At 30.1% G+C, this 27,650-nt stretch overlaps 11 protein-coding genes across 11 annotated transcripts; 8 read left to right on the top strand and 3 right to left on the bottom strand. All coding sequences in view use genetic code 12, as the record gives it.

Annotated features, from left to right (window-relative positions):
- Positions 1-139: 139 nt before the first annotated feature.
- MRPL6 (mitochondrial 54S ribosomal protein uL6m) lies at positions 140-1,133 on the bottom strand. The gene has a single exon (XM_064904372.1). It carries the CDS (start codon positions 1,006-1,008, stop codon positions 283-285), a length of 726 nt encoding a protein of 241 aa, XP_064759648.1. The 5' UTR covers positions 1,009-1,133; the 3' UTR covers positions 140-282.
- Positions 1,134-1,257: 124 nt separating this feature from the next.
- Positions 1,258-1,809, top strand: DFJ63DRAFT_323785 (snoRNA-binding rRNA-processing protein; the record flags this gene model as incomplete). Its single annotated transcript, XM_064907551.1, has 1 exon — positions 1,258-1,809. One exon carries the CDS (start codon positions 1,258-1,260, stop codon positions 1,807-1,809), a length of 552 nt encoding a protein of 183 aa, XP_064759647.1.
- A 3,247-nt stretch (positions 1,810-5,056) lies between these two features.
- On the top strand, positions 5,057-9,736 carry LRG1 (Lrg1p). Its single transcript, XM_064907283.1, has one exon. It carries the CDS (start codon positions 5,434-5,436, stop codon positions 9,526-9,528), a length of 4,095 nt encoding a protein of 1,364 aa, XP_064759646.1. The 5' UTR covers positions 5,057-5,433; the 3' UTR covers positions 9,529-9,736.
- Positions 9,737-9,864: 128 nt separating this feature from the next.
- DFJ63DRAFT_247910 (uncharacterized protein) lies at positions 9,865-10,328 on the top strand. Its single transcript, XM_064904363.1, has one exon. It carries the CDS (start codon positions 10,042-10,044, stop codon positions 10,300-10,302), a length of 261 nt encoding a protein of 86 aa, XP_064759645.1. The 5' UTR covers positions 9,865-10,041; the 3' UTR covers positions 10,303-10,328.
- A 25-nt stretch (positions 10,329-10,353) lies between these two features.
- DFJ63DRAFT_315558 (uncharacterized protein) lies at positions 10,354-12,006 on the bottom strand (the record flags this gene model as incomplete). The annotated part of the gene is made up of 1 exon (XM_064906568.1): positions 10,354-12,006. The coding sequence occupies one exon, from the start codon at positions 12,004-12,006 to the stop codon at positions 10,354-10,356; it is 1,653 nt and encodes a 550-aa protein (XP_064759644.1).
- Positions 12,007-13,112: 1,106 nt separating this feature from the next.
- On the top strand, positions 13,113-14,438 carry DFJ63DRAFT_323783 (uncharacterized protein; the record flags this gene model as incomplete). Its single annotated transcript, XM_064907550.1, has 1 exon — positions 13,113-14,438. The coding sequence occupies one exon, from the start codon at positions 13,113-13,115 to the stop codon at positions 14,436-14,438; it is 1,326 nt and encodes a 441-aa protein (XP_064759643.1).
- Positions 14,439-14,571: 133 nt separating this feature from the next.
- DFJ63DRAFT_337634 (uncharacterized protein) lies at positions 14,572-15,750 on the bottom strand (the record flags this gene model as incomplete). Its single annotated transcript, XM_064908583.1, has 3 exons — positions 14,572-15,297; positions 15,343-15,632; positions 15,678-15,750. The coding sequence occupies 3 exons, from the start codon at positions 15,748-15,750 to the stop codon at positions 14,572-14,574; spliced, it is 1,089 nt and encodes a 362-aa protein (XP_064759642.1).
- Positions 15,751-15,976: 226 nt separating this feature from the next.
- On the top strand, positions 15,977-17,976 carry DFJ63DRAFT_247915 (uncharacterized protein). Its single transcript, XM_064904364.1, has one exon. It carries the CDS (start codon positions 16,096-16,098, stop codon positions 17,887-17,889), a length of 1,794 nt encoding a protein of 597 aa, XP_064759641.1. The 5' UTR covers positions 15,977-16,095; the 3' UTR covers positions 17,890-17,976.
- DFJ63DRAFT_247916 (uncharacterized protein) lies at positions 17,977-20,031 on the top strand. Its single transcript, XM_064904365.1, has one exon. It carries the CDS (start codon positions 18,063-18,065, stop codon positions 19,836-19,838), a length of 1,776 nt encoding a protein of 591 aa, XP_064759640.1. The 5' UTR covers positions 17,977-18,062; the 3' UTR covers positions 19,839-20,031.
- A 193-nt stretch (positions 20,032-20,224) lies between these two features.
- Positions 20,225-22,141, top strand: DFJ63DRAFT_315553 (uncharacterized protein; the record flags this gene model as incomplete). The annotated part of the gene is made up of 1 exon (XM_064906567.1): positions 20,225-22,141. The coding sequence occupies one exon, from the start codon at positions 20,225-20,227 to the stop codon at positions 22,139-22,141; it is 1,917 nt and encodes a 638-aa protein (XP_064759639.1).
- Positions 22,142-22,365: 224 nt separating this feature from the next.
- On the top strand, positions 22,366-27,582 carry MMS22 (Mms22p; the record flags this gene model as incomplete). The annotated part of the gene is made up of 2 exons (XM_064905329.1): positions 22,366-23,789; positions 23,841-27,582. 2 exons carry the CDS (start codon positions 22,366-22,368, stop codon positions 27,580-27,582), a joined length of 5,166 nt encoding a protein of 1,721 aa, XP_064759638.1.
- Positions 27,583-27,650: the final 68 nt, after the last annotated feature.

The following is a 27,650-nucleotide window of genomic DNA, read 5'->3' as shown; positions in this document are numbered from 1 at the left end:
TATGTGTGTGATATGAATAACTGTTGGTTGAATCGTTAGTTGTGATTCCTTTGATTTTGACCAGTGGTTAACTTTTATTTTGGTGAGGAGGGTCAAAACTGAAAAAATTTTTTTGTTAAGGGAAATAAATTTACAGGTTATATTTTACAGGTTCTTATACCACTATATAAATTATCACTACTAACTCAACAAGTCTAAGATGAAATAATGTATTATGCGTATATATACAAGAAGGAAGGGCGTATTTATATAAATAGAAACATGATAAAGAAAACCATACGATTACTTGATCTTTCTTTCTTTTAATTTGATGGTTTCATGATCAATGAATATACCTTTACCTTTATAAGGTTCTGGTTTTTTATGTTCTCTAATGACAGCAGCAAATAATTTAACTTGTTGTTTATCAATTCCTTCCACTACTAATCTATTTGGACTTGGACTTGAAACAGTGATACCTTGAGGAACTCTTAATTTAGGAGTGAATGGTAATCCAATCTTTAAAGCCACTAATTTTTCACCTGGAGTATATGGATTATCTTCAATTATAGCTCTATATCCTGTCCCTACGAATTTAACAATGGATAAATGACCTTCAGTAATACCGATTGAATTATTTTGTAATAATGCTCTTACTGTCCCCCACATTGATCGTTGGATTCTATCAGAAGTATCATTAACCGAAACATTTACAATTGATTCTTTTGTAGAGGCATCGATATCATGTTCTGATTTATTGATGTTGATGAATTTAGGTATAGGAGTAGACAACACACCCTTTGGACCCTTTAAGATGATTTGACGATCAAGAGTATAACTTTGTTTCCCCTTGGTGAATGATTTACAGAATTCTAATGGGATATCTTCAATCGATAAATTAACATCGTGAGATAATTTAATGGGTAATTTTCCAATATTGGATTGTATGATATGAGAATGGGAGAAGTGACGACTCGTAGTAGTTATCGATGCTGATGATATTATAGGTTTAACCCTAGAAGATATCATCTTGACTTATGAAGTATCTCTGGTTGTAGTTATAGTTTCTATATAAATCATATTTATTCTCATAACATTTTTTTTGGATTTTTCGATTTTTGGTCGTTGGAAATGAAAAATTTCAAAACTGGGCCTGTATATAAAAAACAGCATAGTTAACCATCAAAAAAAAATTATTCTGATGAGCTTTAAATAGGAAGTAGCATATATCAACCATATAACTATAAACAACCAACTGAAACAAATAAGTCAAGGAAGATGGTACGAGCATTAAAACATCATGAGAAGAAACTTCTTAAGAAAGTCGATTTCCTCGATTGGAAACAAGATCAAGGTCATCGTGATACTCAAGTGATGAGAATGTATCATATTCAAAATAGAGATGATTATCATAAATATAATAAGATTTGTGGATCAATAAGGAAATTAGCTCATAAATTATCGTTATTATCTCCAACTGATCCCTTCAGAATCAAACATGAACAATTATTATTAGAAAAATTATTCAATCTTGGAATATTAGCTACCAAATCAAAGATATCAGATTTAGAAAATAAAGTTACTGTCAGTGCAATTTGTCGTAGAAGAATAGGGATAGTAATGTGTCGTTTAAAGATGGCTGAAACTGTCACTGATGCTATAACATTCATAGAACAAGGTCATGTTAGAGTGGGACCTAATGTTATTACTGATCCTGCTTATTTAATAACGAGAAATTTAGAAGATTATTTAACTTGGGTTGATTCTTCAAAGATTAAAGCTAATTTACTTAAATATAAGAATAAAATTGATGATTTTGATTTGGCTTAAGTTGGATTAGTGACATGTATAAATGTATATTAGATAGATCACGTAATAATAATAATAAATGTTATCAATGGTTTTAATAGATAGAGAGTTGTATCATAATGATATTGTAACAGTAGAGGAATAACTACATTTGATAATCATATTTCAACTTTAGTTAAATCATATAAAAATATTCATTTACTAAAAAAAATTGATAAAATAGACATACCTTGAACAATGTAGAATTATCCAATACCAAATATAAACTGAATCGACTTATTATCTAAAGATCATGTTTACCTCCATAACTAAGTTAGTATCATAAATTTCCCTATAAATTATGATCAAAGGTTATATTTATCTCAAACGAGAATATTAGATGTTAGTAATTAGATGTTAGTAACTAGATTTCTTATAATGACTAAGTTCTCTAAAGAGATTTAAACGTGGTTAGTAACAAAAAAACATCTGAGTGAACTCGTTCATGTATTCTGTCAACTTTCTTAAAAGACTTATATTATGTGGGAATGAATCAATGAATGAAAGAAAGAAAGAAAGTATTAATTGATATTAATTCATTTCAATCGATTTAAATCAGAGGGCATACTCCTCCTGAATTAATGTAACTTGTAAAAACTAGTAACATGTAAATTATATAAACTACAGGTTATATTGATTTTGCAGTTTTGATCTTTATATCTACTATCTATGTAATAACATTATAGAATAACTACAATAACTGTTAATTGGATTTAAAATATATAAAAATATTCATTGATTATAAACTTTCAACACTACCACATTATTTGCAAAACGTTTCTTCCTCCAAGGATATCAATTAAGGTAAATTAATTCAAACTTTCAAAGCCTGACTTTTATATATGACAAACCTTGCTATGTTTAACAAAGGCAGTAGAAATGATCACCCATAGTTGGTTAGATTGCTAGAGTTAGTATAATTAGTTATTCCTAAATACGACGACTAACAGTTAAACCTAAAATTGAAGTTAGATTAGTGAAATATGCCTAAATAGATTTAAATGTAGTTATCCAATTTAAAATTGAAATACTTGTAAATCCTCTAAAATTAAAATACTTATAAATCCTTCAAAACTTAAATAAATAAACGCAAAACAATTTAAAAATATTACATTAGAACGACGAATGAAATAACGAGAGAAAGAAAGAAGTGGTATTAAATAAATTTAAGATTAAAAATCACATTTACACATCTATACAGAGATAGAGCAAAGGGTGATACTTCAGACTAATGTGTAAATTATTGTTGATAACATGTAAATAGTCTAAATTGCAGATTATTTCAATTTTACAGTTTCTGCTCCCAATTATGATACATCACCTACATTATAGAACAACTACAAACTGGATTTAAATAGTATAACATTCATTTATTATAAATATATAGACAACAGTCAGAATGGACAATAAAGGTGAATCCAAAGTTATAAAAATAATCACATTCATTGCTTACTCTACTAGCCTCACAATCCGAAATGATAGATCGTGGTTCAAATTGTAAACTTTATGTTATTTATGACTAAAATCAAGGTTAGTTATTATAAGGGTGACTAAATAGATTTAAATGTAGTTAAAAGTAACAAACTTACTACAGCTCAATGCTAATGAAAAGAAAGAAAGAAAGAAATTGATATTAAATAAATTAAATCAGATTCACCCACATTGGAAAGAAGAGGAGGAGATCAAGGGATGTGTGATAGATAGATAGATAGATAGATAGATAGATAGTTGGATCAATTATATTTCGTTGTTTGTGATTTGATAGTTGAAAGAGTACTACAATGATTTATTATAGTAATTATATATATATAATATTCATTTATTATAAAAGTAAATATAAAGCCTTACTACGGTTGGAAGTAGATGGTTTCAGCCAAATCGACGACGTCGATTATCACAACATTTGCTCCAGTTATTTTTTATTTTACAGGAATCGTCTCAATTAGAATTAATTCGGATAATACCTACTCTTCTGACCATTCAATATATACGAGACCGTGATATAAAATTATTTTCCTAAGTTAGTATAAACTTTGGTTCCTATAAATGAAGTATAATTGTTAAATGAACTAAATGGAAGGGTTAATAAGGTTAGATTGTCTAAATAGATTTCCATGTAGTTAGTATTAAATTTGACGAAATTTTAAGAATAACTTATGATAAGTACAGATACCAGTAAACAAAAAGTTCAGACAAGCAGCTGTAAAGAAAGAAAGAAAGAAAGAAAGAAATTATATTAAACGATTCTTCCATTCATTTATATTCAGAAGTAAACATTGGGGTAACTTGTAAAATGAATAGGATCATAACATGTAAATAGCATAAATTACAGATTAAATGATTTTACACATTACTCTCTTGAGACTATAGTCAGACAGACAGACAGACAGAAAGACTAAAAAACTAAGCGGGATCAAAATATAAAAAATAAAATTTGTACTTCTTACTAAATTTAGAATCACCACAAGATCAATAATAATAAACAAGTAGAAGTAGAAGTAGTTCCATATATGGTTTCTTGGTGGCAATGATACTGATGGATCTACTGTTACTTCTTGATTAACCGTTACTATTGAGACGATTCTACCAAGAAGTAATCAATTATGTCTGATTATTCTTATTTTATGTATTTAATTTAAAATTTTCTGTGTCTGAAAACAAATTTATTTATTTCCAAATTGAGCATAAAAAATAAACACGTCAAAAATTTTCATTTAAAGCAGACTTTTTTAACCCTAAACCAAAAATTAAGCATAAACGCCAGACACCAAGACCAAACAGACAGACAGACAATTTATATCACTGATTCTGATTATTTCTTGTAAACAGTATTTGCATTAAACGGTAACCGAATTATCATGATTAATTCTTGTGTTATTGGATCATCATTGTCATTGACAATGATGAATGAATGTATAAATAAATAAATAAAATGAACGTGAAAAAGATTAACAAAATCAGCCTATTGTAACTCAACCCTCTCCCTTTCTTGCAGTATTGGATTAGGTACCATTTATTCCTAAAACTGGTGTAACTTTACTTAAAACAGAAATGTCCTTTTTGTCCTTTTTGTCCATTTTTCTATTTTTGTCCATTTTGTCCTTTTTTTTTAATTTGTTTTGATTTTGTCAGACAGACAGACAGACAAATTTTTTTTTTGTTTATTTTTAACTCAATTCAAACTCTTTTTTTTTTTTTTTTTTGAAAAGAAGAAAAAGTCATAAAACCTATTTACCTCCAAGTCAAATTGATCGAATCCATCAATCGAATCAATCAATCTGATCGAATCATTCATCATCCATCATCCATCAATCAATCAACCTTCAGACGATCAATCAATCAATCCTAATTCCAACTTATAAGTCACTCTTTTCATTATACCCTCTCCTCCCCCTCAAAAGTTGATCTTTTTTTGTTTTGATTTCGTTGTCAATTGTAGTTTACATTTTTTTTACAGCCCAATTCAATCTTCATCAGTTTATACCATCCATTCGTTCCAATATCACTCTAATCAATCAATCAATCAATCAATCAGATCAATCACATCACGTCTAATCAAGTAAGATATCTAATTCGCTAATCAAATCATACCCTCCACATACCCATATGAGACCACGTACAGAACCACCATTACGGTCTGATCCTCATGCACATCCCCAACCTCCTCCTCCACCACAACCCCCATCACAATCATCCCAACTAGATTCCAATAATTCATCTCCTCCCAATTGGAAACCTTATACTCAAAATCAATTCAATAATCATCAACCTCCTCAACATCAGGTCTCTTATAATCAAATACCTAATCAAAGATTACCGCCGCCTCCCCCAGATCAAAGATTTATTCCCAATGATAATAATAATAATAACAATTATCAACAACAACAACAACAACGTATACCTTATCATACTCGTCAACCTTCAAATCCAAATCAATCACCTCAAATACAATCACAAATACAACCTCAAGTACAACAAATACAACAAGTACAAGGACAACCACCTAATAAAAATTGGACTCAATTAATCCCTCCTATGCCTTCAAGACCTCAACCTTCCTATTCCACATCATCTTCATCTATAAGGCACGATTCAAATGATACCTTCAATTTCCTGCCTTCAAATATATCATCCAATACTACTAATTCTTCAAAAGATACTAAAAATGATGATTTACCCCCACAATCTCAAATTCAATCTCAATCACATCATAAATCAAAAGCAAAGAAATTTTGTAATAAATGTGGATTGGAAATAACGGCTCAATTCGTTCGTGCCATGCAAAAGGCTTTCCATTTAGAATGTTTTGTATGTGATGAATGTGGTAATGAATGTTCATCAAAATTCTTTACATTTGATAAAATTGATCCTAAAACAGGATTAAAAATTCAAGTTCCATTATGTGATTATGATTATTTTAAAAATTTGGATTTAATTTGTTTTGATTGTAATCAAGGTATTAGAGGTAGATATATTACGGCTTTAGGTCATAAATATCATGTTGAACATTTTAGATGTGCTACGGATAATCGAGTATTTGATGCGGTTGAAACTTATATTGAACATGAAGATAATGTTTATTGTCATTTCCATTATTCAAAATTATTTGCTGCTCATTGTCCCGCTTGTAATTCATCAGTAGTAAAACAATATGTTGAATTATATCGAGGTGGTAAAAAACAACAATGGCATCCTGAATGTTATATGATTTATAAATTTTATAATGTTTGTATTACAGCTGAATCAGTAGGTTTACAAACATTATATAATATTAAACAAGAAGATATTCCCAATATTTATAATGAAGAATTTAATTTTGATTCAAATCAATTTTTATCTATTGAACAACAAATTGAAAATGTGGTAATGAAATCTTGGTTAACGTTATGTAATTATGAAGAAACAACTGCCAGTTGTATTAGTGATATGTTATTAAAAGCTAATTTATCAGATCAAGTAAATGGTTTAATTACTACGGGGAAATTGATTGTTAATGTTGAAATATTATTTAATGCGGTTGATTATATTCTAAAGTTTTGTGAATCATCTAATTTACCTCCTCAACCTCAACCTCAACCTCAAATCCAATCTCAATTACCATCAGCTCAACAATTTGATGATCTGGAATCATCAATAAATGCATTAGAACAAGATTATTTTCAACCTTTAAAGAAAGAAGCTAGAAATATTTCAGGAAAAATCATGAGTTATTTAGCTATTTTAAGAAAATCATCGAAATTATCAAAATCAGGTAGTTTATCAGGAGAATTATTATCAGTTATAACTGGGTTAGCTCATTATCTTAAATTATTAATTCGAATTGGGTTAAACAATGCCCTTAAATTAAATAAATTACAGGGTTCAACTGAAGCAACAGATACATTTTTAAAATTAATTTCCAATCCATTCGAATTAGAATCGCAAAATTTATCATTAATGATTTCAAAATTATCAATTCCAGCAAAATGTTCGGATGCTTGTTTTACATGTACTAAAAGTATTGAAAAATCATGTATTAAATTTGAGAAACATAGATGGCATTTACATTGTTTTAAATGTTCAAATTGTTCAAAGAATATCCCCGTACTGGAATTAAATCGTAGTGGGATTAATTCTAAGAATTTAAATATTTATTGTCAAGAATGTCAAAGTTTTACCGATAATCTTGTTAAGGGGAAATTTGAACTTGTAAGTGATTTATCTCAATTAATTTATTTATTAAAGATTGCCCTTTCAAGATCAAAAGCAGTTATGAAAATTGATTTTAATAAATCATCAGGATCTAGTCAATCACAACCATCACAGCAACAACAAAACTATAATAATTATGCCACTTCACAAGAACCTCAACAACAACAACAATTCCTTCAACCTCCTCAACCAGTTAAACCTGTCGATGAACAATCTACATCACAAGAAGATACTGAACTTAATTATTCAAATACTTTATCCAATATTAAACGTCTTAAATCAAGACGTGAAAGTCAAAAATTATCAAATTCCTTAAAACAAAATGCTCGTAAATCAATTATTTTAGATGCTCCTGAAGCTGAATATGCCAGACCTGATGAAATTTCCAATAATACTAGTAGTACTGATGAATATATTTCTGAGAATGGTCGTAAACAAAGTACAACATCTGAAAAATCTTATGAAATTTCGAGTTCAGAAAATCTTTCCATTAAGAAAGCTATGAAAATTAGAACTGATTCAAGTCCAAATAATAATAATAATAATAATAATCATTTAGTTCGTACATCTGATTTATTAAAGAATGAACAATCATTAACTTTAGATGATATTCCAAGAATTGTGGCTGCTGAACAAGCTCGTGATCAAAGACCTAATGCATTTAAACATCATCGATCATTATATCAAAAACCTCAAGTTAATACTAAATCGAGTCCATTAATTAATCCAAGTCATGCTTTAGATAATATTTTGAATAGTCCGGTTAATAAAGAAGAACCAGTGAAACGAATTAAATATTATAGTGAATTAAGTAAAGATGAACATTTTATTATGAGACATATATCAGTGGAAGCTTTATTACAATTAAATGCTACTAAATTTAATAAAGATGAATTATTATCTTATATTCAACTTAAAAAACAATCTAATTTTTGGGATAAATTTAAATTTGGAGGTGGAAATGGTAATGGGAATAATAAGAAAGATATTGTTGGAGTATTTGGAGTTGAATTAAAAGATTTAACTAAAAAGTATGGTATTGATTCTGATTTAGGAGTTGGACCATCTAAATTAAGAATTCCAATTGTGGTTGATGATATTATTAATGCTTTAAAACAAAAGGATATGTCAGTTGAAGGTATTTATCGATTAAATGGTAATATTAAGAAATTAAAATTATTAATTGAACAAATTAATAAGAATCCTTTACGATCACCTGATTTTAGTATTCAAACTGCAGTTCAATTAGCAGCATTAATGAAACGATGGTTAAGAGATTTACCAAATCCATTATTAACTTTTAATCTTTATGAACTTTGGATTTCATCTCAAAGAGAAGTTAATCCAGTGATAAAAAATCGGATCTTACAATTAACTTATTGTTTATTACCTCGTAGTAATCGAAATTTGGTTGAAGTTTTACTTTATTTTTTTAATTGGGTTGCATCATTTGCTGAAATTGATGAAGAAACAGGTTCTAAAATGGATACTCATAATTTAGCTACTGTTATTGCACCAAATATTTTATATGCTAAATCAGTTCAAACTAATGGAGGAGTTAATGGATCTAATGGTAGTAATCCAAATGTTGCAGTTCTTGATTTAAATAATCCTCAATCTGGAGATACTTATTTCTTAGCTATTGAAGTTGTTAATCAATTAATTGAAACTCATGAAGAATTAAGTATTATTCCTGAAGATATTTTAAAATTTTATGATAAATGTGGATTTTCAAATTTAATTGATACTAATAATATTAGTAGTAAAGAAATTATGAATAAGATTGAAAAGACATTAAGGGAAGATGTTAACTTTTTTGAGATTAATTTATTAAAGCAACAACAACAAAATAATAAAGAACCTTCAAAGCAAGAAGTTAAACGATTAGTATCGAAGAATAGTAGTAGTATGGCTCCATCATCATCCACTAAAGTTGAAATCCAAGGTGATTCGACAGTGGATAATCAAATTTTATTTAATCAAAGTGAAGCTCCATCTATAAATCCATAATGTGGTCAGTCAGTCTGTCAATCAGTCAGTATATAGCTTGTTCCCAACCGAAAAGGATGATCTTTCAAAGAAAAAAATTTCATTGTTTTATTAATTATCATTCATTCATTCATTCAATCCTTTTCATTAATTTATTCTATTAATTATATTATCTTGTCTCTCTGTACTCTTCCCTTTCCCTTTCCCTTTCCCTTTCCCTTTCCCTTTCTTTTCTTATTCTTTTGTATAATTATTCATTCCTTTATTCATTCATTCAATCCTCTTTTGTATAACCACCTTCCCTTTCCCCACTCTTTAGTAATAGTAATAATATAATTAATAATAATATCAAGTAACAGTAATTGTAATTGTAATTAAATCATCCTGTATATAAATTCAGGATAAATTTTCACTCTTACGACTTTCACTTTCACCACAGAAAAAAAAAACCTTCAACTTCAAACTGATTTAGAACTCTACCACAGCCATTATAGATCTCCCAACCAGCATATAGAATAGAATATAGTACTTACGATGTCATTAACGGCCGAATCATTCAAACAAGTCATCCAACAGAAGATACCTACTGATTTAGTTCAAGTAGAAGACATGTCAGGAGGATGTGGTCAAGCGTTTGCTGTGATTATCATTAGTAATATCTTTCAAGGGAAGAATAAATTAATGAGACATCGATTGGTGAATAATGCTTTGAGAGAGGAGATTAGTGGTATTCATGCGTTTACTCAGAAGGGGTATACTCCTGAAGAATGGATTGAACAAGGAGGGAAAATATAACAGAGATAAAATGAATGATGATATAGAGTGTATATATTAACCATTAATTACTTAGATGACATTTTTACCATAGGTTTTATTGAATTTTAATGTTATTCCAAACCATATTGCAGTTAAGATTGTGAATAAGATTGCCACTATGAGAGGTAAACTTTGTAATCCGAATTCACTAGCTTCAGCAATTAATCCAATAAGAAATGGTATCCCTGCAGCTCCACCTCCACCAAATGCACAAATGAATCCAATTCCTGATGTATGATATTTAGTAGGTAATACTTTCAAAGCTGATATGATGGTGGTAGGGAAAATTGGACCTACGAAGATTCCAATTAATAACGCAATGATATATAATAATATGATTGCCACATTGGTATTCATGGTGGTTGATGATTCGGGAGTGGGGATTAATGAAATGAAATAAAAAATAAAATATCCCACGGTGGAAAATATTATATAGATGAAATTTGCCATTAATTCAGTTTTGAAATAATGAGCCGTTATAAATCCTAATACAATTCTTCCTAATGTTAATCCTGTCCAAAATGTAGTAGCGATATATGATGATTGTTTATAACTTAATTTTTTAATTCTTAATAAAAACGTAATCATCCATGATCCAAATGCCACTTCTCCACCCACGTAGACGAATAAAATAATAGCGAATAACCAAACTAATTTCGATTTCAAAGCAGCAACCAAAGAAGCGGAATGCTCATCAGATGGTGATGGAGGTGGGGATGCAAGAGATGAAGTTGAATCATCATCTTCATCATGTTCATCGATTTCAATTGAGAAATCAGTTAATTTAACTCCATCTACTTCTATCTCATCATTATCATGACTTTTATGTAAATGTTTTTGAATATTAATATATTTGAATTTCTTTGCCGTTTCAAATTTAAACGTGAATATAAGGGCCACCACACAAATACATCCAATGATAGATAATAATATATAATATTGATTCCATTCCATGGGATTATTTTCTCGTTCCAATAAATATGTAATTAAAGGAGGAGATATCATACATCCTATTCCATAACAACCATGTAATATCCCCAAGATTTGATTTGAATCCACTAAATTCCCCATCCAACTATTTATAGCGGCATCCAATGATCCAAACCCTATACCCCCGATTAAATAACTTAATAAGAAGATTAAATAAGGAGGTTTAGTCAGGATGATTAAATAACCTAATGTCATTCCGATAGCTCCTAAGATCGTGACTCCTTTCACCCCGATTAATTTATGACTGAATTCATTTAATACAGCCATGATGAAATATCCTGCTATCATACAAAGGAAAACAAGGGATATAGATGTATCTCCAATATTATAAGATGTTTGTAAAAGAGGGATTAACGTTCCTAATGTTTGATCAGCTAATCCAAATAAGATGAATACTCCGTAGCATGATAAGATTTGAAGTTTTAATAAGTTACTATATCTCCAATTGGAAGTATCGATGAATAAGACCTCATTTTCGAAATCGATGGTGTAACTATAGGTGATATTTTGAGTATCGATGGGGGAAACGGTTGATGAAGAAGAGGTGGGGTTTTTCAATATAGGAGATGCTGGTTTTGGATGTTGTCCTCCGTGGGATGGTGATGATGGGTTGAACTCATTGGATGATAGGAGGGATTCTGTTTGTTCAAGGTCTATATCTTTGAAATCTATATCTGATTTACTATTACTCATTCAAGGGAGAGGGTTTATTAGATGTATAAGAGTAAGTGTGTATGAATAGTTGAATTGAGTTGAGTTGAGGTGAGCTGAGTTGAATTGGGATGAATGTATATGTCAATCAAAGCAGTAGTATCAAACTTTATCTATAACGAACGATGGGATGAATATTGGTTAAAGAAAGTTGAAATTTTGATAATTAGTTAAAAATGGAAAAGAAAAAAGAAAGCCGTTGAAACTTTTCTATTTGAGGCGTATACTAGAACAAAGGAGATGATTGTAAGAGTTCGTAAGAAGGTGAAGAAGAAGAGGAGGAGGAGGAGGAGGAGGAGGAGGTTGTCTATAGTACAATACGAAATTCACCATTCCACTACAACACAGTAATCCACACTTACTGTTAATCCCCCAACCTTACCTTAATTAACTTCCCCCCCTTAACTGTTTAAAAATAATAATCTTTGCGAAATTTTGAGTCAGAGAGACAGAGACAGAGATGGATTAGTTTAACTGAGTTTACATTAGTTATATATGACAAATGATTACAACGTTATGATCTGCCTTATCATCACTTATGGAACAATCCAACTGGCAAGGCTGACATATGTAATAGATCAGTATAGTGCTTAGTTTTGTTTTGTAATGATTGTTCCCATTGATCCCTGGCATCTATCCCTGTTCTGTTCCGTATTCCGATTTTTCTCTATCTCTTCCTAATTAGGAAGCGTAAACGGTTACCGGTAATTTTCCTGTTCCCGATGCCGAATTTTCAAATATCTTTATTTTTTTTAGTGTGGAGCCTCTCTCCCTAGAAAGTTAGGGAGAATTTAACTGTTTTTAGGGAGAGATAACAAATTTTAGTGGTTAAATTTAGGCATCGATTACCGGAGTTTTATCATCAATTCCCTCTTCCCGTTCCTTATCCCCACCAGGAATTTCTTTTTTTTTTAAGCGTTCCTTCCCTCATTATCTAAATCATCATAAATCATTAATCAAATATAAATATCAAACGATATTCCTAACTTCTCCAATTAGTCTTTGGGACTTTACAAGTTCATATGAAATATAATTATCATCATCATCATCATCACTTGTCATCCATTATCAAAAGATCATTTGTAACCATGACTAAATCAGACACTTCATTAGCACATACCAAACTTTTCAAACCAATTCAAGTTGGAGATAACACCATTAATCATAGAGTTGTTCATGCTCCAACTTCAAGATCAAGATCTACTAAAGATACTTTCGTCCCTACTGATATCATGCTTAATTATTATGATTCAAGATCAAAATATCCCGGAAGTTTAATCATTTTCGAATCAACTAATGTTCATCCCAAAGCAGGATTGGTTCCTTTTAAATCAGGTCTTTGGACTGATAAACAATGTAATGGATTAAAGAAAATTACCGATGCTATTCATGAAAATCAATCATTTGTAAGTTGTCAAATCTTTGGTGGTGGTAGAGCTTCTAATTTAGAATTAATGAATGAATTGAAATTACCTTTAAAGGGTCCATCTGCAAATTTATATCATCTGATTGAACAACAAGAAAGAGCTATTGAACTTAATAATGAATTAGAAAGTTATACCATTGAAGAAATCCATGAATTAGAAGATTTATTCGTCCAATCTTCCGTCAATGCCATCACTAAAGCTGGGTTTGATTATATTGAATTACATAATTCAACTGGATTCATTTTAGAACAATTCTTTTCTCCCTTATCCAATCAAAGAACAGATCAATATGGTGGATCTATTGAAAATAGATCAAGATTCGTATTGGAAATCATTGATAAATTAATCGCTCATCCTCAAGTTGGACCTCAAAGACTTGGAATTAGAGTTTCAGCTTGGTCAACTCATTTCGGAATGGTTTATCCTGATGATTTACCTGTTAGTGAAAATCCATCTTTATTAGGTTGTGTTTATTTATTAAAACAATTGGAATTAAGAAAAAATAAAGGTGAAGAAATCGCTTATGTATCCATTAGTGAAGCTAGAGTATCAGGTAATACTGATGTTGATCCTGCTGATAAAAATAATGATCTTTTATTAGCAGCTTGGTCAGGAAAATTAATCAGATCAGGAGGTTATGCTACCAATTATAAAGGAGATTATCATTTATTACCATCGAACATCCCACAATTGAAATTCGAAGGTGATGAAGTGATCCATTATACTCATTTAAAACAAGATGTAAATGCAGATGATCGTACTTTAATTGGTTTCTCAAGACCATTCACTTCAAATCCAGATTTCATTAATCGTTTGAAACATGGCTATAAATTAGACGTTTATCAAAGAAAATACTTTTATACTCATACCAGAGATGGATATTTAACTTATGGTCCTTATAATTTGGATAAATCTGAAGATGATCCAAGTTTATCAATTGCATTTGAAGAGAAGGAATTGGAAGCTGAAGGTGTTCCATTAGCTTAGAATTAGAGTTAGAATTAGATTGGCTATTTTTATTTATTAGATATAGAATTAAATATAGACTTCATAATAGTAATTACTATAATTATTAGATATCACAGACTATACTGAAAGAAAACCCCGGAATACTCTGAATTCAATTATCCCGGAAATCAGCTGCACAGAGCATACAGCTATGTTTACCTCGCAACATTGTAGATTTGACAGCAGTTTGATATTCCGGTAAGAAGGGAACTTCAATTAAACTAATTTCATTATCTGAACAGAATTTTTTAATTCCTTTGTTATAGACATCAGCATCTTGTGAAGGCGAATTTGGATTAGGCAGGTAATAGATTGTTTCGGTAACAACGGGAAGTTGATTAATATTGCATTCAAGATCCTCATAACAGAGTGCAGTTCCATAGAGATGGATTTCCTTTGCTTCCCATAAATATTTAATGATTTCAAACATCATTATTGGTAATTCACTTCCGATTAAATAAAGTTTATCAACCCGTAATTTCACATTGACAAAAATTCTTCCTGATTGAAAATCTCTTAAAATTAAGCTCTTTCTCTGTTTATTATTTAGATACAAAAATACTGCCCAATTATGACTTGTGACAAGATCATAACATTCGAATCCAAGATTAGTTAACTTTGGAAACACAAGTTTATAGTATTCATAGCCATCTAATCTAATCTTTTGACCTAAATGAATTTCTTCAATATCAGCCTTCAACCAAGAAATATCTAATACAATATGGAAATTAACATTTTTTAAATAATTAGCTTCTTGATCTTCTTCTGATAAATCTAAAATTTTGGGAATAAGATCAGTATCAAATCTAAATCCAATAATATCTAAAGCTTTGAAATACTATGATGATGGCATAACAAAAGGATCGGGACTTTGATGAGTTACGATTTTAAAAATATAAAATTTAAATTTGAAACATCCTAATTTTTGGAGGAAATTAGCTAATAAGTCATTCAATGAAGAGCCATCATCATGAAGGCCGAGTCTGAATTGTAAGGTTATAGTTATTGGTTGAGGAGAGTCTTTTAACTTACGTACATTGTCGAAGAAGAAATTCAGAGAGTCTTCATAGCTAACATCTTTATTATTATGAAGTAGAATTTGACCTTTTGTGGGGATATCAGGAATAAGTAAATTATCTAAATTATCATTCAAAGTTGTATCAACAAGTAGTACTTAATCTGAAATTCCTTGTAATTTGTCAGGCAATGGATCTGAACTCAGCTTGCTAGGCAATGAATATTCATCATTTTCAGAGCTATCATCTGCATAATATTTGGATTCTTCAATCATTATTTTTATATGATGATATTAATATTATAATGATTCAAGAATCTTTTATAATCAATTCTAATTATCTTCTTTCGAGCAAGCATTTAGGAATACTTATAATACGCTAACCTTGGAATGTTCTATGCTTAATATTTTTTCTAATGGTGTTAGTGCTGCATAGTTCAGTTTGACTGCAAAAACCACCACAAAGCGACTTGATGCAAGTTTAAGCATCGCAAGCCTAGAAAAATCTCATTTAGGGTAAGTACAAGCTTACAGCTACTGCTATATATATTGCATCCATTCCTGATTTTGATAATATCCATTCATTATTTCACTGTTATTGGAGTTAATTCATATAATAAAATGTTTACTAGCTTCATGTCTGATGCAGACAAAGCTAAACATGAACATGAATTAAAATACATTTCAAAGTTCATTAATGATTATTTGGAAAGATTACCATATGAATTAATTTTAAGAATCATTAACAAGGTATATGAAATTCATTTAGCTTGGTTTTTAACTTTACATCACTTACCTATATTACGACAATTTGTCATATCACAATTCTTCAGTGATGAAATTTCTTTATATTATCAACGAGGGTACTATCCAAAGAACTATAAAGAATCCATAGAAGATGATGAAGATCAAGAAGCAATAGATGATTTGAATAGTAGTAGAGACTTTTATTATCATGATGGTAAACTAAAATTAGGTAAGAGGAAAGGTATGGAATGCTTTTATTATACATTAAAGGTTAATCCTATAAAACGAAAGAAACAATTTCCTTTTATCTATAGAGAACTGATAAAGGATATAATAAATCAGAAGGATTTGAAATTTAAAGTCATTTATTTAAAGTGTAAGGCTAGTGAGTTCTTTACATTGGTTTGTGAAAAGAATCCAGTGATTATGAATAGTGAAAAGGTTAATCTTACCATATTATGTGCTCATGGTCTTAAAAAGGGAGATCCTAGAGTGAAAGTTGAAAAATCACTAAACAATTTCACTGTCAAGATTCAAAATTTACAACTTGGATCTATTAGTTTACATAATTTAGTGGAGGTGGATATAATGCATGCTGACATATATGATTGGAGCAGTTTAAGACTTGGTGAAAATTTAAGAAAGATGAGGATTTCAGGTATAAAATATTTAGGTGTTGGTTCTATAAAGTTTCCCTGCAATTTAAAATCGTTATCTATAATCGGTGCCCATTTAAATCCATTTGGAAAACAAGAAGAATGTAGTTTTCCATCATCGTTAACCCATTTAAACTTGAATAAATGTCAATTGGATAACAAATACATACTAGGTGTATTATTAAAACGTTTACCAAATTTACAATATTTGAAGATTAGAAACAATTATCTGAAAATAATTGACTCTACAAGAAAATATTATATGAGGGGTCATGAACCACCTGAGATAACAATACCTATCGAGTGGTCTTGGCCTCAAGATTTGAAAGTTATATTTTTTGATACTGATATTAGATCTGAAGATAAAGAAACTATCAAACAAGTCGTCATATGGCCACCTAAACTTGAAGAATTGAAATTCCAAATTATAGATTTAAAAATGACCCAAGGTTTACCTGATACTTTAACTAAATTAGTTTTGAGTTTTAATTGTGCTGCTAATAACGGAATTCAATTTAAACTACCGCCCCATTTAACAAGATTAATTTTAATAGGTTTCGACTTTGAGGATAATATTACTGAATTTCCAAAATCTTTAATCGAATTACAACTTTGTCTGTGTAACAATATTAACTATTTTAAAATTAGGTTTCCTTGTTTGTTAAAATTCTTAAGTATTGACAGTTGTTATTTTTTGTATCCAGAGGAATATCAATACTGGCAAGATTTAGAAAATTTAACGTATTTATCACTATCCGACAATGAAATCGAAATCATTTCAAATTGGATTCCTCCTCCAAATTTAATTCACTTGTGTTTAACCAATAATGATATTGATTATAGAGATTTATTAATCTTCGGTGAAAATTTGTGTGAACGTGTTGCACATTTGGTAGGATTGTATATGGGTTTACCAAGAATTCCTTCTAATTTTAAACTTCCCAAAACTGTTGACAGACTGACCTTATCAGCTAGTGAAACTAGTTTAGAAAGAGGCACTACCATGTTTTAAGCATATATTTGTTGTTTAAGTCGCTTGATGCAATTGTCTGTATGTAACGTAATTTCCATTTTATAAAAGAGCTAATTCTGATTTTTATGTTACTGACTTACGAATTGTATATAATATAAATAAATATTGCTTTAGTTTTAGATCATTTATTTTGGAGTCATAGCTAAAGTAAAATGATATCCAAAATCTCTTCCCATCCAAGCATTGAGACTAATGACGATTATATATTTGAATTCATAAATAAATATTTGGAACCGTTACCATACGATGTGATCCATACAGTTTTAGAACTAGTTTCTCCAAATCATTTGGTTCCATTCTTATCCGCTTATCATCTTCCAATATTACGACAATACATCATTTCAGAATATTTTAATGATGATGTATATCTATGTCTTGGCCAATACTCTTTTGGTACTCAAACTGATCGAGATTTTGAGGAGGACGAAGATGAAAATGTTAGATTACAAGTTCCTACTAATGATAATAAATGGAATCCATTAGTATTAAATTACTATTATGAATTTGAAACTAATTTTTTCAAATCAGACAAAGATGGCTTTAAATTAAGTAAGAAGTTTATGTCATTTTATGAGAAGACGTTAATCAATGATCTTCTAAGTCACAAAGAATTGAGGTTCAAATTCGTTGAAATAACTTGTGGTGTGAAGGAACTTATAGATCTTCTTTCAAACACAAACTCAAGAAGTATAATAACAAGTAGTAATAAAATTCGTCTTGTTCTAACAGATTTAGAAGGGTTTAAGACAGGAGATGTGAAAGTCAGTTATAAGCGACTTAGGAATAAATTTAAAGTGAATATTCATATTTTTAAAAATAATTTAAAATGGTTAACAAATTTAGAGGAGATACACTTCTGCAAGGAGATACTATCCGATGTATCTAATGTATTAGTTAATGATAATCTAAGAACGTTGATAATATCAAGCAGATTCAAATTTCCAATCTATGAGTTTAAACTTCCCAAGCATTTAGAACGATTTTCAATTAGGAATTCTGAATTAAAAGATTCTGATTTCTTAAAAATTAAACTTCTAGAGTCATTAACTCATTTGAATATTGACCATTGTCCATTAGATATTAGTTGCATCCTTTGTGTTATTTTGAATAACTTACCACATTTGAAATATCTAAAAATTAAATACTGCCGTTCTGTTTTACTGCCAAATCAAAGGAAAATTTATGAGGATAAATTAATACAACAATCATCTTCAAAGTTAATGTGGCCTAAAAATTTAAAAGTAATTTATAGTGATGCATTGCTTTTATGGACTCATAGAAGCATTTTAAGAAAAGTGAAATGGCCACCTAACCTTAAAAGATTATCACTTCGATTTTTAAAAGGTCTTCAAACTAGTTTGTTGGTATTTCCACAAACCTTGACTGATTTGGACTTGAGATTTTATCCATATTATAGTGTCTGGTTTAAACCAATCACATTACGAATTCCTCGAAATTTACTAAAGCTAGTTCTTATAGGATATGATTTTGATAATATCATAATAAAATTTCCTCAAACTTTAATTGAATTGAATTTGACAAAGTGTAAGAGGATACCATTTGAAGTAATCAAATTTCCATTATTATTGAAGTATCTAACTGTCGATGACTGCGAATTTTCATATCCAAATGAGTATAAACATTGGAAAGATTTGAATAAGTTGACTTATTTATCTTTAATGAAGAATTACATTGTTTCACTTTCAGATTGGATTCCACCTCCAAGTTTAATACATTTATTTTTAAGTGGGAATAGAATACCTAATATGTCTAATGATACCTTAATCTTTGGGGAAAACTCAAGTATCCTCCTACCTCATCTAATTGGATTGTATATGTATGGTAATCACTTTACCAGTTATAAGAATGATACCCATCTTCCAAATAATGTTGACCCACTGACAATATTTTCAAAGTGTCGCTATTAGACGTTTATGACTGCAAAAAAAGAAAAAAGTGAAACTTTTCTTTCTCAATTTAGACTTTCAAACGAATGAACATACATATCGTTATACCTTAAGTATACACGTACCTGCTTGATTGCGCAAGATGTATTTTAAAGTTTCATTTGATGATGATACTATGTATATTAATACTTGAAGCAGTATGATAGTGATTTGCTACCAAGCAAATTGATGTAATTTTTTATCAGTAGTTTAAATATTTTAATGTAAATTGGGATAAGTGGTTCAAATATAAATAAAGTAGTTTAAAGATATATTAAATTATTCATAGATAATAATACAAGATTAGTGGATGTATTCTTTTTATCTTGATTTAAAGGCCAGTTTGCATTAATACCTCCTTTTCAAATATGACACGTATAACTCGTTCACAGTCAGACATTTTTAAGTTCATTAATAAGTTCATGGAAAAATTGCCATATGAAGTGATGTTTATTATTTTAGAACAAATACCAATGAGTCATTTGGTTACTTTTCTTTCGTTCTATCATTTACCAATATTACGACAATTTGTTATTACCTTATATTTCAGGCAAAGAATTATTTTAAACTTGGACAGTTCTACTTATCCAAAAGTTCCTATACAATATGAAGTAGAAGATCTTGATCAAAATGGTGAAAGTAATTGTATCCGATATCTGTATGATGGTAATTCTCCTTTTATTGGTATTCATGATAAATATGAATATGACTATGAAGATGGCGATGTAACTAATACCAAAGTATTTAACCTGACTCATACCAATAAATACCATCCGTACTTCTTAAGCAAAGAATCTTTCAACCAACACAAAAAAAACACCTTAGGTAAACCTCATAAAGTATTGAATAGTATATGTTTTAAAAATAAACAAGTAATTGATAAAATTTTAAGTTATGAAGATTTGATATTTAGGGAAATTCATATCATTTCGACAGCTTCTACATATTTTGGATTGCTTAAGCGGGATAGTTCGAAGAGTATTATTAATAATAGTGAAATGGTACTTTTAACTTTGACAAATGGAGAAGGACTTTATTGTCGAGAAACTGATGTGAAATTGAATAAGAATGAAAATAATTTCAATGTCAAACTTCAATATCATCTGGTTTGTGCAATAGGGAAAACAAACTTGGTAGAGTTGAACATTAATTGTGAAATTCCAAAAACGATTTGGAATCACATGGAACATGATCATATTTTAGGAAAAGAATCATCATTAAGACTTGGAAACAATTTAAAAAGGTTATCAATTACACATATGTCTTATTTCCCAGTCCATATTATAGAATTTCCTAAAGGATTACAACAGTTGACAGTTAAAAAGGTCCAGTTTGACCCTTACTCATTAATTCGATGTTCACTTCCAAGTTCAATAATATATTTGAATTTGACTGATTGTCTTTTAAACAGCTATTATTGTATCTTTGTTCTTATTCTGAACAAATTACCTAACTTGAAACACTTTATTCTTTCTGATAAGTTTTATAAAACTAAAAGAAGTGAAAAGATATTTAAAGAAGTTTTGGGTATGCTTAACCTCGTCAATCAATTTAGTTGGCCAAAGGGTTTAGAAACCATTGAACTTGACTCGGTTCTTGAGAACGAACATATGAATATTTTAGAAAATACCAAATGGCCACAGAATCTTAAAAAACTAACAATTGCCATTTCATCGGCTTATGAGTATATTTCAAATCAAATTAATGATTTGCCAGAATCTTTAATAGAGTTAAAGATTGTGAAACCATTGCAAGGAAAAACTGAACGTGCAATAGCACCAACATACTTTCCACAAAATTTACAAAGGTTGGTTTTATATGGACTTCTGTTCAACTATACCTTAACAAGTCTTCCTGATACTCTAATTGATTTAAACATTAAACAATGTACTCGAATTCAATTCCCCGTACTCAGGTTTCCTTCAAAATTGAAATATTTAAGTATCGAAAACTGTCAATTGACAAATTTGAATGAATATCAATATTGGGAAGATTTACAGGAATTGAAATATTTATCATTACATTCTAATGGGATTTATAGTTTAACCTATTGGATTCCCCCTCCCAACTTGACATATTTAATTTTGACTTACAATAGGATTCGCTATATAACAAGTGAGTGTTTGATTTTCAGTGAGCATTCTACAACACTCTTGCCTCATTTAGTTGGATTATATTTGTTGGGTAATGGTTTCCGCTCATATCCAACAGATATAATATTGCCTGGAAATGTTGACCCAAATACCATACTTGCTTCTCTTCCCTATCGTAATGATGACAAGTAATTGTTGGTGTAGTATGGTAGCGTCTATACTATTTTTATTTTATTTTTCTTAGTTTACAAACACGTCTAAAAAATGTAAACAAAAAATTATTTATTGTTATTGAATCTGTAGAAACCCATCAACTGCAAATGATTGATAGATCTATAAATATCACACTAATGCTCTATTCAACAGTCATATAACAAGTTTTCAATAACCAGACGAATCATTATATATAAATAAATATGTCCCAAAGAATATTACGACAGCGAAGGCACCAATCAGATGAAGATAAAGAGAATCAAATATATAATAAACATGATACGACAGTGACAGATCCAGAATATATCTCTGATTCAGAGAATGAAAATGAATTGGAATTGGATTCATCAATGATTTCAAAGTCAAAATTAGTTAAGAATTTAAAGGATTTATCACAGGATTCAAGCAACACGATTCGGAACTATTTGAAAAACTCTAACAAGTTCAGCCAATTATTTACAACTAATCAATGGGAAAATTTATCAGAATCGAATCTAGATGAAGTCATTGAAAATAGTGAAGATGATGATTACGATCAATTAGAAAATGGAATCATACCGACAACAAACCCTGTTGAAATTGTTCCATCCCAAAGGCCACAAGAAGAATCCAGTCATGAGCAACCAGAATCCAGGCCCAATGAGATAACACATCCACCAGAACACATTGAGGATAATAACAACTTACAGATATATCTTGATTCCAGAAACTACGAACCAGTAACCTCAATAAGAAGGACATCATTAAGAAAGAGGAATTTTGCTTCAACTCATCCATATTTGACAGATCAAATTCATTATCTTGGATTATCAAATCTTAATTACATTAATGAAATATATGATTCAGAGCAAAACCTTGAGAATATTGTTAAGCTTTTGAATTACAATTATATGAAATTAAAGAAAAAGTACCCTTACGATGACAAATATAAATCTAAGAATTTCTATACTATTTTAGGTAAACAATCGCAATTAGCAAAGGATTTGGATAAACAGGAACAAAATAAAGAAACAAATTCGAATGAGAACTCCAACGATAATAATTATGAAGATGATGCCCATCGGCCATATTCAAGCCAGGCGATTAATAACAGTGAGGAAGATGATGAAGATGTATACCGGGAAGAAGAATATGATGAGGAGGATGACTTGTTCAGCTATGGTAGAAAACATCACCATCAAACACATATCAACAATTCAATTATCATGGAAGAAGAAGAAGAGGAAGAAGAACAGTCAAATGAAGAAAATGATGAAGAAGATGACCTTATTCAAGTTGGTGGTAGATTAGTAAAGGAAAAGAATATCTTAAGAGGTGTTACGCCAGAGTCAGCTAAGAGACTAGATATTTTCAAAACGATGTCTCGTAAAAAAAAGAATACATACCACAGAAAGAAGTTAATTGAATATCGAAAAGGGTTGGCAGTTAAAAAGAGAAACACTAACCATAATCGTACCGATAATGACTTCGCGGGATTCTTATATGATGGCCCCGACGAAGCTAATACGGCTGAAGTTTATCATGATATGGGAGCTTTCTCAAATGATATTTTAAGTAGACTTCCTACACCAGAACCATCTATCCTTGATACTTTGGGAATTATGTCTGATGGCTCATCTTCTTCATCGTCAGAAGTGGAAGAAGATGGCTATATGAATGTTAGAGTTAATCATAATAGAAGTGATCATACCGAGCAGTTATCTGATTCAGCTTCAGATTTGTTTGACTTTGATTCTCGGCCAGAAGATATCGACACATCATTTGATCAACAATTTTTGGATAACGATGCTGGAGTAGGATATGGTCCTGTGGTAGAAGCTGATTATATTAATCCTATGTTCACGTCTGGGAATTCCGCTGCAGCAGGCGCGAAGAGGAAGTATACTAAAAAGAAGAAATCAGGTACTCTGTCAGGAATCAAGTTACACGAACCATTCTCAAGGTCTTTTGCTGCCAGCAGTACGAATTCAAGAGCAAAACTGTATTCCAGACCAAGATTAAGTACAAGCTCAAAATCAAATTCAAAACAGGGTCATTCAGGTAAATCTCATAATAAAAACCAACGTTTTCTTACAGATACAACTTTCAGAAAGCTACCATCGAGAAAGATAACTGCTTCTCATCATTCATCATTAACAAAGCATACGCTATTGAATGTATTAAGTGATACGAAGAATAAGAAGAAGAAACAGAAAACTAAACAAGCAAAGTCAAAGTCTCTTGATTTATTACTTCTCGGAAATCGTAACAATAAAGATGTTCTCAACGATTATTTGTTTTCTCGTAATCCGATTCAATCAACATTGGTTTTTGAAGCTGAGAGTGATAGAAAGTTTATTAAACATCATAATCAGCATATTAATCCTTCAGCTCCAAGAAGTGTGTATGCCTCTACAGCAATTTTACGAAATGGAGTACTCTTTCCCAATGAATACATATTATCAGAAATTGATATTTATAAATTAAAAGGATTGAGTGAAGGAAAGAGTTATGTGATTACGAAAGATTCGGTAACTATTAAGTTATTTGGAGAAGTTTATGTGCTTACTCTAGTTAATAGCAGTGATGAATCAACACGAACTATGGAGAAGCTTTTATCACAGATATTAAAGTTGGTTAGGAACTTGCATTCAGTTAATGATACCGGAATTCAAGAAGTGTATGATAGTGTAAAGGGAATATTAGTTTGGTGGATAATCTTTCAATCGATGCCAGCTGAGAAAATTTGGAAGCTTGTTAGAAATATTCTAAATGTCTTGAGTCAAGCTAAACAACCATCGTCACTAAAGCATTCGAAGTTCTTATATCCGTACTTTACGCTTATTTATTATCAACTTGTTGTCATCTCCAACTCAAAATCTATAAATTTAACATCTACATCGTCATCTGAATCTAATAATGATCTTCTTAATTATTCCACCAGATATTGGAGCTTGTTCTTTCATCATTTCGAGGCAGAACAATTTAATGATATATTGCTGCATGGAAGTACTCACCCAAGTAAAGAATTTGAGTCATATCATGTCATGTATCTATTGTTAAACTTTCAGAGTAAATTTTGGTTTCTGATAAACAAATCATTAGAAACAAGCTTAATCACTGAAATTGATGCTTCTATACTTTTGGAATGTTTGTATGCATTGGTGTGCTCTGATCCGAATAAGACATGTAACTGGTCTCCGTTCTACATTCTTTATAACACAATTTCTAAGGATGTAGAATCAGAAGTTAATAATCGATTTTTGGATGTCGTCTATTTATTGAGTCAACGATTTAACTGGCCAATTCAAGAAAAGATGATATTGTTGTTATACAATACCATAACCTCAAGACGGTTTTCTAATTTCAATGATGAATGGGCTGTCCCTGAATTGTTAGGCAGAATAAGAACGAGAAATGATATACCGATAGATTCATTCTTCGAGAGATTTATGCTATTCCTTTATTCGTATGTTTCGTCTTTACCTGAAGGTTCTAATACAAAAAGATTGATTACAAAGTTATTCACATCAAGTAACTATACTTACGCTGACAATAAGGAGCATTTTGTAATGTTCATGAACAGAATGAATTTCACATTATTACTATCACAGTTGTCTGAGGTTGATTTAAAGAATCAAATTTTTGATTTAGTTCTGAGTATTGCTGATAGCAAAGACTATGGAATATTGAAAATTTCGGTTAGAGCCTTGAAATTATATATTGAAACAATTTTTGCTAAGTGTCAACTTAGTCTACCTGTTGATTCATTAATAGCTATAATAACGACGATTTCAAAATCATTCTTTAATCTTTCAGGTGCAATAAAATTGTGGACGTCTATAGCGAAGATTTTTGAAATAGCTACTAGCGATAAGCGTCCCATCAAGTATGCTATTCAATTCCTTGAAATCTGCTCCAAATTGACTGAAAGACCTCCAGATAGAATTATCATGGATCTTAATCCTATGATTTTATCTAGTTTATATCGTTTGCTGAAAGAAACTGAAGTGGATGCGAAAAGGACAAAGCTAGATAGCATATTATCTGGAATAATCAATACGAACAATAAATTTTTGAGTAGTCAAATGAATCGAATTCCGTTGCCAACCATTTACGAAGAACTGAAAGTGGAAAGGACTGCTGAAATTTGTATTAAAATATGGACTATAAGTACATATTTATCGTCCGATTCTAATTGGTCAATGATGGCGTTGCAAATATTTCCATATCTTGGAAATCAACAACTGCGGGAAAAGTTTGCATTACTCTTTTACAGTGAAGTTCTTAAATACACCAATTTAAAAGCTTGTAGAGAGAATATCATTGTGTCAATATTGAACAGCTTGGCTTCATTCCTGACTTCTGCTTATGTCCCACGTATAATAGATCAACTAGTTACTGAAAAGAATGAAATATTTATATTTCCGAAGTCCTTAGTATCAGACGGATTTTGTTCTTTTCATATTCAAAATCATCGAGTTGCAGTGATCTCAAATATATTTATTAATATTTCAAGAAGTCAAAGGCTATCAGAAGCTAGTAAGAAGCTTTTTACAGTGGAATTTTTAAAGACTATGAGTAATGAATTTAACAATTACTATACTTCAAAGTGGTATAAAGAGTTGTGCATTCAGCTGGTTAAATCCATTCAAAAATATTGTTCTATTATTGATGGAGTTCAAGAATCAATAGGGTTGTTAGCATCTAAATTGGGAATCCTGCAATCCGAACTCGATAGATTTAATTGGCAGTCTAAACCTATAAAACAACAATTAACTGCTTTAAATTCTGATCTTTTACAAGCAATACGTTTCAGTCAAGATTATGATGAACTCTTGTTAAAATACACTACTGGTGAAGGTGTTGGTCTCATCTATCATTTGGTGAGTATTTACAGTAAGTCGATTTTAGCTAATCAACATGAGAAATGGAAGATTATTCATATTTTATTATCATTCTTTTTAAAACAAATGAGACAGTGTCAGTTTGAAATCTCAATATTTTTCAAAAAGTTCTTAAAGCTGATAGCTGAAACTCCCAAGCTAAATCAAGATTTTTTAACTTCAACATCAGACAAAGCATATAGATTGAAATCATTGATTTCAATTGGAAGAATATTTTTAGATTCTTTTATTTTATTTGATGGATACAAAGACGTTGATTTTGTAAGTGAAGTTTCTAATATCTTCATTAATTGCTATGAACTTTCACATCAATCCTTTATATGGGACACTTTAGAATACCCATACTCGCCATATAAACTTAGTGACATACTTCCTCCAGATCGCGATGTTGCTATACAACCTATTATTTATTCTGATTCTGAATTAAAACATCTTGAGACTGAATTAACTTATTTAATCGATACGTTGGTTGCTAAAGTTAATCCACCACAAGTTTCAAGTTCTACTATTTTAGATTTTAATTTCAATTTCTAAACTAAATTTGCATTTTTCATTTCTACCCTATACTTAATTTTTAAAACAACATATTAATTTACATGCAT

This window comes from Scheffersomyces coipomensis (assembly GCF_036884675.1).
Source record: "Scheffersomyces coipomensis strain NRRL Y-17651 chromosome Unknown DFJ63scaffold_8, whole genome shotgun sequence".
In the NCBI taxonomy this organism is placed as follows: domain Eukaryota; kingdom Fungi; phylum Ascomycota; class Pichiomycetes; order Serinales; family Debaryomycetaceae; genus Scheffersomyces; species Scheffersomyces coipomensis.
The sequence above is the reverse complement of the archived record's forward strand: the minus strand, read 5'-3'. Positions and strand labels throughout refer to the sequence as shown.